Source organism: Penicillium oxalicum, chromosome VI, assembly GCF_001723175.1.
Source record: "Penicillium oxalicum strain HP7-1 chromosome VI, whole genome shotgun sequence".
Classification (NCBI taxonomy): domain Eukaryota; kingdom Fungi; phylum Ascomycota; class Eurotiomycetes; order Eurotiales; family Aspergillaceae; genus Penicillium; species Penicillium oxalicum.
In genome coordinates, this window is record NC_064655.1 from 3,503,825 (window position 1) to 3,515,841 (window position 12,017).

At 48.1% G+C, this 12,017-nt stretch overlaps 3 protein-coding genes across 3 annotated transcripts; 2 read left to right on the top strand and 1 right to left on the bottom strand.

Moving 5' to 3' along the window:
• Positions 1-3,764: 3,764 nt before the first annotated feature.
• On the top strand, positions 3,765-6,497 carry POX_f08432 (Vacuolar transporter chaperone 4; the record flags this gene model as incomplete). Its single annotated transcript, XM_050117205.1, has 4 exons — positions 3,765-3,793; positions 3,869-4,331; positions 4,447-5,992; positions 6,100-6,497. 4 exons carry the CDS (start codon positions 3,765-3,767, stop codon positions 6,495-6,497), a joined length of 2,436 nt encoding a protein of 811 aa, XP_049967344.1.
• Positions 6,498-7,606: 1,109 nt separating this feature from the next.
• Positions 7,607-8,984, top strand: POX_f08433 (uncharacterized protein; the record flags this gene model as incomplete). The annotated part of the gene is made up of 2 exons (XM_050117206.1): positions 7,607-8,145; positions 8,216-8,984. The coding sequence occupies 2 exons, from the start codon at positions 7,607-7,609 to the stop codon at positions 8,982-8,984; spliced, it is 1,308 nt and encodes a 435-aa protein (XP_049967345.1).
• A 1,466-nt stretch (positions 8,985-10,450) lies between these two features.
• POX_f08434 (uncharacterized protein) lies at positions 10,451-10,745 on the bottom strand (the record flags this gene model as incomplete). The annotated part of the gene is made up of 2 exons (XM_050117207.1): positions 10,451-10,625; positions 10,684-10,745. The coding sequence occupies 2 exons, from the start codon at positions 10,743-10,745 to the stop codon at positions 10,451-10,453; spliced, it is 237 nt and encodes a 78-aa protein (XP_049967346.1).
• Between the last annotated feature and the right edge of the window lie 1,272 nt (positions 10,746-12,017).

The following is a 12,017-nucleotide window of genomic DNA, read 5'->3' on the forward strand; positions in this document are numbered from 1 at the left end:
TGGATAACGAATCTGAGAAAAATCCTCGATATATGATACTTTGGTATATAGCGGTTTAATAAATAGCTAACTTACTATAGGAGAAAAATTCTGTGTAAATTTTAAACTTTGATCTAAATTCTATGTCGCTCGCTTCGCTCCGTAGTTGTTTCCGAGGGGTACGAAGTTTTCCCCCCTAGGAAGGCTAGTAAGTTCCCAGAAGCAAAACACGCAGCACGATAAGCTCCTAGGAGCAAGAAGGAACGTGTAAACCGGCAGTCTTACACGATCAATAACAGTGATCAGTCAGGGTGACTGAGGACAGTGTGTCCATGTGGCAGACAAAATCCGTGCATACGAGGCCAATTCTTGGTGCGATAGGAGATATTGAACTGAAGGAAAATATAAACAGTATAGGGGTTGTGCTAGCGTAGCGCGTTTTATTGGGCCCGCCTACTCCGGCGGTCATTCGTCCCGAACGGCGTAGTAGGTGATTCGAGATTAGACCTTGCAATTACTCGCGGCGAGCCGGCTTTTTGGACTCGACTCGCGAGCCGGCTCGCACTTCTGGCTCGAACTCGCGGAAAATTACTCGCGAGTCTTCCCGCTCGTACGGTATTGTAAAACCGAGCCAGTAAGTTATGATTATATATAGCGAGCCAGAAAAACTCGCGGTTCGATTAGCTCGATTACCAGTGTATTACCGTTGTATGGCTCGCGAGCCGAGGACTCGCGAGTAATTGCAAGGCCTATTCGAGATACTAGTAGGCTCAGTGAGTGGATAAGTTTGATTACATAATGATAACTGGCCGGCTCAGCCTGGTCTATCAGGGTCGTGCCCGGTTCTAAGTACTCAGTGAGCGAAAGCGGCGAGGAGATGAGAACTAGAACGGAGTACGCCAAGAGTTAGCGGATATTAGCTAGTATATATTTGCAAGTAAAGATCCCCATGTTGTTAGTGATTGCTAGAACCCCACGGGGAAGGTATCTTATAAGAACGGACTGCTTCTCAAGAGATGGACCCAATTGAGAAGCAGAGCTCAGCTCCAGTTCTCTCAGTAGGTTTTAACCTTGCAGATCAACCTGTCTAGTACAATGTAGGTAGTTTGACCCTGAGATCGAGCCGGAAACAGTAACAATGGATCAACCAAATCGCGGCGGCGGATATGAAGATGGTGGTCGGGCCTGTCTCCAACGAGGTCTATAGTCGTCAAACGAAGTGAATCTGGTAGCAAGCTCACGAGTCATGAGGAACGAGAATTGAAACAGAGGACTGGGTGTGTGGCCATGTCGCACTTGAAATAAGCTCACGCCTGCAAGAGATTGGTAGTGGGGAACTGAGAGTTACCATGTCCTCTGACTGATTCTGAATGCTCGGAGATGCTGGAGGTGACTAGAAAGGGTAGGTGCTGCGGACACTGAATAGCTTATAAGACGGTGAACCTTTGTGCAAGGAGAAGCTGATTCGGTATTTGTGTCAGTGGTCGGACCATTTGGTTAAATCAATGCACAATCGAGCTACCTCACCGTGAGTCATAACACGTAAGTGAATGCTGCATGAAGCCCGTGGGCTAGAATGTAATGTTCAGAATTGCAGAGAGTAGAGGACAGAAGTGTGGTATAACTATGGCGTTGCCTCGCATGACTCGCACTGGACTTGTGGGTCTGGAGGTGCCTCCTTCTAGGGTAAGATTTCTGTTCGGAAGACTACAATGTTATTCTTCGCCCCCTCCCCATGCCCATCATAATCTCTCAAAAAGTGTACAGTCTATGCTGAATTGGGTTGCCAGACCGAGTGCGAGACCCTTGCGAAGGCCTTTTTTCGAGGATGACTGTCACCGATGTTTTCGCTCAGTGACGGGGCAAGGTTCCATTTAGGACTAGGTCCAGCGGAGCGAGTGACCACGGACAATATGAGCTTGGTCTTGGTTGCAATGTTGTAAGTTGTTGGCCACCCAAGAACTGGAATAAGTGGAGGCGGAGGTGGATGGCGACCTAGTGGCACTGGGTGTGCAACCTATAAATAATGCCTTACATAGTACCTCGAGTCCTACTCAGGAGTCGTACCCTTTTTAACTGTGTACAATTGTACATAGGAGTACTCGTATCGCAATATTGTCACTCTCACAATGTAAACAACATGGCTACTGGGTAGTTTTCATCTGTGTCTGGAGAGTGCGCATAATTCTGTACAATGTGAATGGCTTACCCGATCAGTGTCAGGGGAGCCGTCCATAGTTCTACTTTTCGTAAGACTCGCAAGAACGTCGGAATACATGATTCAGGTAGCCCGTCGGTGCTCGGTCTTCGGCATAATGGCAAACTCCGCAGGTTCTTTTGTGCGTTGTAGCACTTGACGATGCTGCTCCGTGGTCCGAATCGGTACTACCGATTCAGTAGTACTGGACCGGTGTGACTTATCCAGCACTCAGCACTTGGGAGTTGAGCCAAAATTATGTTCGCAGTGCTGAGCCACCAATCCATTTTCCCAATGCCTACCAGGCTTTTGTTGCTTCTTCCATCCGCCCATCCAGCCATCGATCAAACACAACAATCTGCCGATGATGTCAACAAGTCGGCAAATTTGATCGTCTCTGCCGACGTCCCTGGCAGAAGGCAATTGCAGGTGATTGGCCCCTGGTCACTCTGCTGCAATAGACGACGGCACTTGGTCGGTTTGAACAGACACCACAAAAGGAACTAAACAACTAGCGTGCATTAGTCCCTGTAGCCGAGACGGAGAAAATGGTTGTTTGGATGCTGGGGATTCGTTGGGCGCCGGTAGAATGCCAGCACGTGCACATCCCGTGACGCTCAGTGGTCCGTCGATGCAGCTGAGTCATACACGAGCTGGTGTCTTTCACCCAATCAAAGTATCCCCGAGAAGATCAAGCTCTCCATGAGCTCTCGTCGTGCGGCCATGGCCTGCGGCGGCTGGTCGATGGAGTCAACCGGTCGCACTCGACCTCGGCGGATATTTGCGATGAAGCCAATAGTAAATCTTCATTGAAAACGAGTATGGGCGATGATCACTTTTATTGTGCTCTCTGCCGGAATGCTCCTGCGGCAAGGATGATGTTGGTTTGATCTTGAAGAGGTGCAGTTGTGGAAAGCTTTCAATACCTCGTGGCCTTGAGCCATCCATACTACAGTACCATGACCAGCAATATCAGTAGCATGAGACATAGTATCTTGAGTCCATGGGTTCCTTGTTCACAGGAAAGAATCCTCTTAGAGTGGAGAACTGTACGCCGTCCGAGATTTCAGGTGAAATTGGGACTGGGCAAGTTGAGAGTATTGAGTACAGCAGTTGAGCAGAGAGTCTCAAAAGTAGTCAGTACTGTACCTCGTACCCTGATCGTACCCTCGACCCGATCTCTGAGGTAATTCAGAGTGTAAGAGCTCAGTCCGAGGTTGGTAACTTGCTCGGAAAGTGGATCTGGACTCGACCCAGTCTCACATTCTCCCCGCCCAAAGGTCCAGACTAACCGTTAACGGCCCGATAAAGTATCGTCCTCATGACGGCGTGCGACGTGCGCCGCCTGGAAATTTTCTCTCTTTTTCTCCCCGTGGAGCTGTGTTGATCTTGTCCAGTCGTCACTTGTGTCCAATCTGCCCACCATGAGGTAAACCGCCCATCCCTCTCCCAATTGCATCTGCCAGTGTCTTCCCCCCCCCTCTCCCTCTAAGCCACTGCCGCAGGCCGTCATGGGCTCAATTCTATCGTCATCCAGGCACTGCGCGGACTGGGCCTGTTCTCACCGAAAGCTCGCTCTTTCATCGCAATGTCCGGCAAATCTCCCCGCTTTGCGCCGTCGGCCGTGGTTTCCGGTGCAAAAGACGCCTCTGCTCACGCAGCACATGATTCGCTAACTCGATGAAACTGCAGGTTCGGCGAGCATCTCCGATCTTCCATGATCAAGGATTATTATCCTTACTACATTGCGTACGACGATCTGAAGAAAGCCCTCAAGACCGACTTCGTCACCCAACCCACCCCCGAGAACACCAAGCCCGCTCGCAAGGAATGGACCGAGGATGATGAGACTCGCTTTGTCACACTGCTCGAATCCGAGCTCGAGAAGGTCTTCCTATTTCAGAAGCGGAAATCCGAGGAAATCGTCGAACGGATTCAGACTAGTGAGGAAGAAGTGAACGATGTGGTCTCTCGCTTGGAGGACAGCAACAATAGCCGCCGTCAGAGCGGTCGCCCGTCAAGGCCCGCCCCAACTGACGAGGACTTCCTCGAGCTGGAGCAGGTCCTTTCCGACATCATTGCCGATGTGCACGACTTGGCCAAGTTCACGCAATTGAACTACACTGGCTTCCAAAAGATCATCAAGAAGCACGACGTAAGTGATGGCCCTTGGCTGGATCAATCCAGGGTTTCCAAAAAGTGACCCCTCTCCAATGGAAGCTCTGTTGCCTGTGAAATTCGAGGAATGGCAGACTGACCAGTTGTCACAGAAAGAGACGAAATGGTACCTGAAGCCCGTCTTTGCCGCCCGACTCAATGCCAAGCCCTTCTTCAAGGACAACTACGATGCCTTTGTGGTGAAGCTCTCCAAGCTCTACGATCTGGTTCGCACCAAGGGTAACCCAGTGACGGGCGATTCATCCGCCGGTGGGAATCAGCAGAACTTTGTGCGCCAAACGACAAAATACTGGGTGCACCGTGACAACATTACCGAATTGAAACTCGTCATCTTGAAACATCTGCCTGTGTTGGTTTTCAATGCGAGCAAAGAATTTGAGGAGAAGGACACAGCAATATCCTCCATTTATTATGACAACCCCGAAACTTGGGAGCTCTACCAGGGTCGTCTCAAAAAGACAGAGGGCGCCGAGGCAATCCGTCTGCGTTGGTACGGTGGCATGGAAAGCGATCAGATCTTCGTGGAGCGCAAGACCCATCGGGAAGACTGGACGGGTGAAAAGTCCGTCAAGGCCCGCTTCTCTCTCAAAGAGAAGAATGTCAATGCTTTCTTGGATGGTCGTATGACAGTCGAGCAAGTCTTTGACAAGATGCGCAAGGAGGGGAAGAAGAGTCCCGCAGAGATCAATGATCTGGAACAGCTGGCCCGCGAGATCCAATACCGCGTCATCACGCGCCGCCTCGTTCCCGTCACACGTACTTTCTATCACCGAACCGCGTTCCAGCTGCCTGGCGACGCCCGCGTGCGTATCTCGCTGGATACGGAGTTGACTATGATCCGCGAGGACAACCTGGACGGTCGTCGTCGTGCTGGCTCTAATTGGCGCCGTATGGACATTGGTGTCGATTGGCCCTTCTCGCAGCTCCCTCCCGAGGATATCGATCGCTTCCCGTACGCTGTTTTGGAAGTCAAGCTGCAGACCCAGGCTGGACAGGAGCCTCCGCAGTGGATTCGAGACCTCACGGCCTCTCATCTGGTCGAGGCCGTGCCCAAATTCAGTAAATTCATCCATGGTACCGCCACCCTCTTCCCCACTCGTATCAACCTTTTGCCTTTCTGGTATCCCCAGATGGACACGGACATCCGAAAGCCTCCCACCCGCCGCTACGGTATCCATCGGCCTACCGGAAGCACGGCACTTTCCCCTATGGATGAAGATTCGGACGATGAGGAAACCCCACAGACGACCGAGACTCCCACCTTGAATGGTTCCCGCGAGGGATCCGATGATCGTTACTTGTTCACAGAGACGAACGGCAACGAGCTCGATATTGAAGAGCGCATCGCCGCACGTCCGCTTCCTGGCGACGAAGACTACCCGCTATACGACTCGGATGATGAATATGACACTGTGGACACCGAGGAGCTGGAAGAAGCACGCCGCATCGGTGGCGCGTACTATGCTGAGCAACTGGTGAAACACTACGCACGCAAGACCGGACGGACGATTATGCAAGGCCTCTGGGCATTGGTTCCCCGGCCTCGAGCAACAGAAATGCCTCCCCAAGAAGCGCGTGGTATCCAGGTTCTTGGAACACAGCGTAGACTGCAACGATTCCAAGCGCCCCCTGGCAAGAGTGAGTCTCTTTCCCTTTGATTTCCTCTTTTCACTTTGTCTGAGCTTGAACCTTCCCCTCCCCGGCCGGGCCCTCGTGCAGTCCCGCTAACCTAACGTCCAAATTAGAAATCTTTGTGCCTGTCCGCGTTGAACCCAAAGTCTACTTTGCCGCCGAGCGCACCTTCCTTTCCTGGCTTGAATTCTCCATCATCTTGGGCGGTATTGCCGCCACACTCCTCAACTTTGGGGTCGACACGGTGTCCCTGATCAGCTCCTGGGCATTTACCATTTTGGCTGCCGGAGCACTTTTTTATTCCCTCATGCTGTATATCTGGCGCGTGGACAAGATCCGCAAGCGCCGTGACGTCAAGCGTGTCTATTACGAAAAATGGGGACCGACTGTTGTGAGTGTCGGCCTGGTGACTGTGGTGCTAATCAACTTTGGTTTGCGGGTCAAGGCGGGTGGATTTATGGCCGGCAAGTCGCCCCTGGATGGGCACCCTCGTCATGGTGGTGAACTTTAAGCAGCCTTCGTGGTCGGTTTCTCGAGCGAGGCTTTCCTGAATTCTGCTACGGCGTGTTGACCGGCGGGACTTTAATCAGCGCGCTCAGCAATCGCGCATGTCCGAAAAAATCTTGTGTGCTTGCACTTGATGCTCTCGGCGTCGCACTCATCGTCTCCAGTGTCCATTTTCCCAACTGTTTTTTGTTGGTTTTTGTATGGTTCCGGCGTTAATCTGATGTATAAACAAGCCAAGAAATGTCAATATCATGAATGTATTGAAATACGCCATCTCTCTTGATGATCGCCTTTATAGGGACGTCTCTATTCTTTTCAGGTAGATAGAACCTGCATGCATGCTAGGTTATTTTAAGATTCTACTTTTGAGACACCCAGCACAGAACTATATCATTGCGTACGCAGACATGCACCCGAGAATCATCCCTTGGATCGGTGGCCCGATTTATCTCCCGGGCCGAGATTCGTGATTACAAGACGATGTTGTCGTTGAGTCGTCGAACCGAGCACACTGTCCGGGGCTGGTGCCTCTGCAGATCTTGGAAGATCTAGGTACCTACGAGGAATTCCCTTTTGATTTCGACCGTTGCTCCTCTGTCTCTGTTTCTCTGCTCAAGCTTGCCTTGATGTAATAATACTGTGCTCTCTTGAATGCTTAAATAAATATCCTGATCCAAGCTGTGTAGGTAGATGCTGATCTGGTAGTGTCTATCACTGTCCCTTTCTAAGCCAAAGCCACAGAATTCCTGGCTCGACCCGATGGTACGCGAAGATCACTTTGGCAGTATAGCAACTTCTCTTTTCTTTATTTCGGTTTTTCTTTTCTATGCTGGCTAAGTCTTGGGGCGCAAAATAGAGTAAACATGCCCTAGCTGACTGATGGGTTCTCAATTATGATCTCTCAAAAAGCGGAAGTTGATAACCTCTTACCTAAAAGGGTATCTCATTCCATTGTTCTGAAGATAATGATAATACTCATCCCCGCCTTGATATGACGAGTACGTAGGCTAACAGGGAATTTCCCGCAGTTCTTTCGATTCCTTTATTTTTACCGTCCAACACTGCCTCGTTTCTTTGTCACCAATTGACTTATCACTAGTGGTTCAAGACATCATGCAACCCAAGCCTTTCATCAACCGAGTGACGAGGGCAAAGCAAGCGAGTGGAAACGAGGGACTAGGTCAGCGCAGGACTCGAACCAGCTCAAAGATTTCGGCCAGGTCTTCTTCCAGTTTCAGGAATGTATCGAAGACGCGCGTGAGTACCCTTTATGACTCAGATTCCAAAGAGGAACACTCTGAAACATCTTCTTTCTTGGAGAGGTCCATACCTCCAGCCAAGCCAAAATCTAAGAGAGCAGGATCCCTGTCGTATCCTTCAGAGACATCTTTGCAGTCTCAAGGCCATGCAGCAATCAATAGCTGGAGTCTAGATCTTCCCAAGACGCCTGATGATGCCACACAGACGCAAGATATCGGCTACCGACATGATGAAGAGGAAGAGCCTCCCCGCTCTCTCAAACGTAAACGTGCTCAATCATCCAGTGGCCTCATGACGCCGTTGACTTCGACCCCGAGTACGCCCGCTGTTAAGTCAAGCTTCGAGCTAATGACCTCCAATTCGCCACGCAATATTTTTGGGTGTCAAAGACGGTAACAGAGCCTTCCATCAACACGCTTTAAAAATGACTTGGAGCTACCTATTGATCGGCTTGACACGCAGATTTCAAAGTCCCGCAAGCGATGACAAAGTGACTACATTCAACGAGCCATGCGAGAATTCTCGAATGAATATTGAACGTCCGCTGATCATGAAAAATGAATCAAACGAGAGCCAAGATGTTCACTTTCTCCTCGCTGAGCTCGCAGCCCTACGTACCGACCTCGAAATCGAGAAGAAGGTGACAAATCGCCTGAAAAATCAAGCTATCAAGGACAACGACGAAATTACCTGTCTCCGGATAGAATTTGACGCTCTCCGCTCCCAAATTACCGAAAAATCTCAAAATAACAACATCTGCCCTCTCGAAGACGAAGTCCTCTCTCTCCGAGCAGATCTTGAAATTCTGCGTTGTGAAAGCAGTGCTGGAACAACCGAGGCAACTAGTCCAAGCGAGCACGAAATGAATGCCGGCGATCGTGCAAAGATTGAGGAAGTCATTCACATGAACGAGCTCTTACGTCGGGTCCTCCAAGGCGAGCGGATTTATGCCGAACAAATGCATACAAAGCTGCATTCTCTGCGGAAGAAAGTGGGCCCGCTATTGGCCAAGGTGGATACCATGCAGGGAAATCTCGATGAAATAAAAGCCCTTTTTCTGGCTCATGATGCTCCGATTGAGCTTATTATGGACTTTGTGAGAATGTTCCATGGGTGGTGGGTGGATAGGTACAATTCGCGGCAGGCTGGCCGGAATGACCAGACTGGTGACAAAGGAAAGAGTAAAGCATCGCAGGGCGGTAGGAATTTGACACAGACAGGGATTCGCTAGTGGTAAAGACCTTCAAGCTTGAAGAATGCTGGCATGTTCTCAGGATGGAATATATCAGTAGAGAAATGGGCATGTCGTCAGGTTTGTTTTTTTTATTGAAGACGAAGATGGTAAAACAAGTGAGGCCGATGGAATGGATCCGTGATTGATTCTTCGCTGACGAGTGAGAGTGTTTAGAAGAAAAGAGAGAGCTTAATGTGAACTTAATGTGTCTTCATTAATGATTGGCATGGCGTCGTCAATGTTGTAGGCCACTGTTCCATCAATAACAAAAACGACGAGGGTAAGATTGAAATGGCGCGTCATGTCAAGAATGGACCAGCTGTTACACCGAATTCTGGTCTGAGCTCGTCTACAATAGAAGGCAGGTAGCCAATTAATCCGAAAGAAAACCAACAAAGTTAGCATCAAATTCTCACAGAATCATCACCCAGACAGGCTACATGAAGCGATAAGCATCCCACTTACTAGCTGGCTAGTCAGTCTTCTTGGAAGGAGAGGAAGAGCCTTGCTTCTCCTTCGGGATAGACACATCCAAGTCGGTCTTGGGTCTGTCGAGACATTCAAGCATCTTCTCACAGCACATCCTCAACTCTTTGACCAGCTGGCTTGTGTTTTCCAGCTCAGCCTGGATATGATCGGCTCGAGCCATCAATATGGCCCACCTATTTGTGTGGGAAGGCAATGTAAGTATTGAATCTTGCGAATAGATTTAGGAATTTCATCAGGAGTGACTTTTACTTCTGGTCAGGGCTGAGATCTTGCACGTCTTTGCTGTGAGAGTTCTCTTGAAAATCCATATTATCTTCTGGATTTGAATGGGCAGTGAATCTGAAGAGGAGAGGGAGAAGTGTGAGAGTGTACGTGGTGAAGAAAATGAATGCGGGAGGCCCAAAAGTTAAGAAAACACAGTGGGATACGAGGACAAATAATGAACTACAGCTGATATCAGATGAAATTCTCAGCAAATATCAACAAACAAACGCGAAGTCACAGTACCCGGAAAGTCAAGTTCAAGTAGGACGTTCTAAATATTGATCTTCCACATTTGTCTGTCAAAGGTGAGGAGAAAAATCTTATCTTTCTGGTGGTTTCTTGAATTTACAACTCCGTTGAAGCCTCCGAGACTCTGTCAAATAACCTAGGTATCAGTCTAATTATGCTGAGCAAAAATAATGTGTCCACAGTTGATGAAAGTTAAGACAGGGCCTCGAGGATAGTACTAGAAACATTCAAAATCTCTGTATTTTAAATTGAAACCATCAAGGTCTATTCCGTTTACTAGGCTTTAAAAGCAGAATCAAAACTCGGAGTTCATCTGTTTCTCAGTGTGAGACACAAGTAGTGAACAAATGACCTAAAAATGACAATGGTGTCAAGGAGAGTTATCATGGAAGTAAGAGAAAAGGAAAAGAATCTTTGATCAGAAGATATAATCGAACAGATTAAATCTCTTACCTCTTATGCTACTGCGAAGCGGAAGGTTCATTCTGCTTCTCAAGGTAGCCCTTCAACGCTTCGTTTTGCCTTTCCATGCGAGCTATCAGCTCCTTAAGGCTAGCCATGGTTTTTTTGGCCAACTTTATTGTGTCGGCCAGTTCAGCTTCGATGGATTCGACCTTGGCCTTTAGGCTGGCCCATCTGTTTGTGTCGGACAAAGAGTTAGCAAAGAAATCATGTACGAGAAGCAAGCACTTACTCTTCTTGGATAGCGGCCTCTTGCTCATTCTGGTGGTCAGACTGTATAGAGACCTCCATCATGTCTTCGAAGCGGGTTTGAGAATGGTAGAAGTTGAAGGTGTTGTAGAAATTGGAAAATTGTGGTGGTTTGATGTGTATGGGAGTCACGTTGTGAGTTGAAAAAAAATAACAGGGGGTGAGACGAGAAAGAGAGAGAGAGAGTGGCGATGCCATGAGAGACATCAACACTGTTGTTTGTTATGTGCTATGTAACGCTAGTTAAACTACTAGCACTATTACTCTAATTTTAATTTCATTTTTGTCTCATTGTGCACTCCAAACCTTTTGCCTCTGTATCCTGGATATATCATTTCGACGATAAAATAAGAATAATCTGCAGTGCTAGTAATATTGCACATGAAACATCAGGTTTAATGTGTTCCACAGGGCTTGAAGAATCAGAATCGAGTTATCAAGTCCTTGGGATTCGTAATTTGTATATTGGAATTTCTGTATTTCTCGATCTTCCAGAGACTGGCTCAGGGGAGTAAGCTGCCTTTTGAAAAGCAAGCTAAACCAGTGGATGACATTCATTGTTTTATTTAGTGTCTCTTCCATGTAGAATCTCTAGAATAGCCATAATTTACCAAGCCACCAATGTAGCGCTATCGAAGCTTGTTCACAGCCCATCAAGCTTCTTTCAAGACCTTGAGGTCTCTTCCCATGAAGGAGGCTCGGTTTTACCAGCCAGCCTCGTATTTTTCCGGGACTTCTTTTGGCTTTTGCATGCAGACTTCCTTCTTACCTTTGTTGCTCGATAATGTCAGTCTTAGAATTCAGTCTATCGCAGTCAGTACGAGCAATGTAAAGAATCGATTGAAGCAATAAGTATGAAGCGAGTGCAACTGAATTCGGAGATTTGTCAAATCAATGCTTTTCTAGGTCTAACAGCTTACAAATAGACGCGTGCTATTTCTCGAGCGTTTGAGTGGTGAACGCCGATATGAAAGATGAATGAGTAAGATCTCAAGTGAGAAGTAATGGGGTTTCACAAGACGCAAAGTTGATCAGTGAGACCAAAGAAAGCAGAAGAAGTAACGAAGATGAAACTGAAGGATCTGAAATAGATTTCAAACTTCAGAAATTTCCCTGGGTCTTGATCATGCGTATACTAACATAGAGACAATGCATTCGAGACGAGAAGATGCCCATGCATTGCGAGTTTATAAAACTACAGTCCGACGATTTGTCCGATATGATAAGAGAGAACGATGAGTTACACCTTCAAGGCTTATTGCGTTTATAGTCTTTACTTAAAGAAAGCTGGAAGATGGAAGAAAAGCTTCATTACTA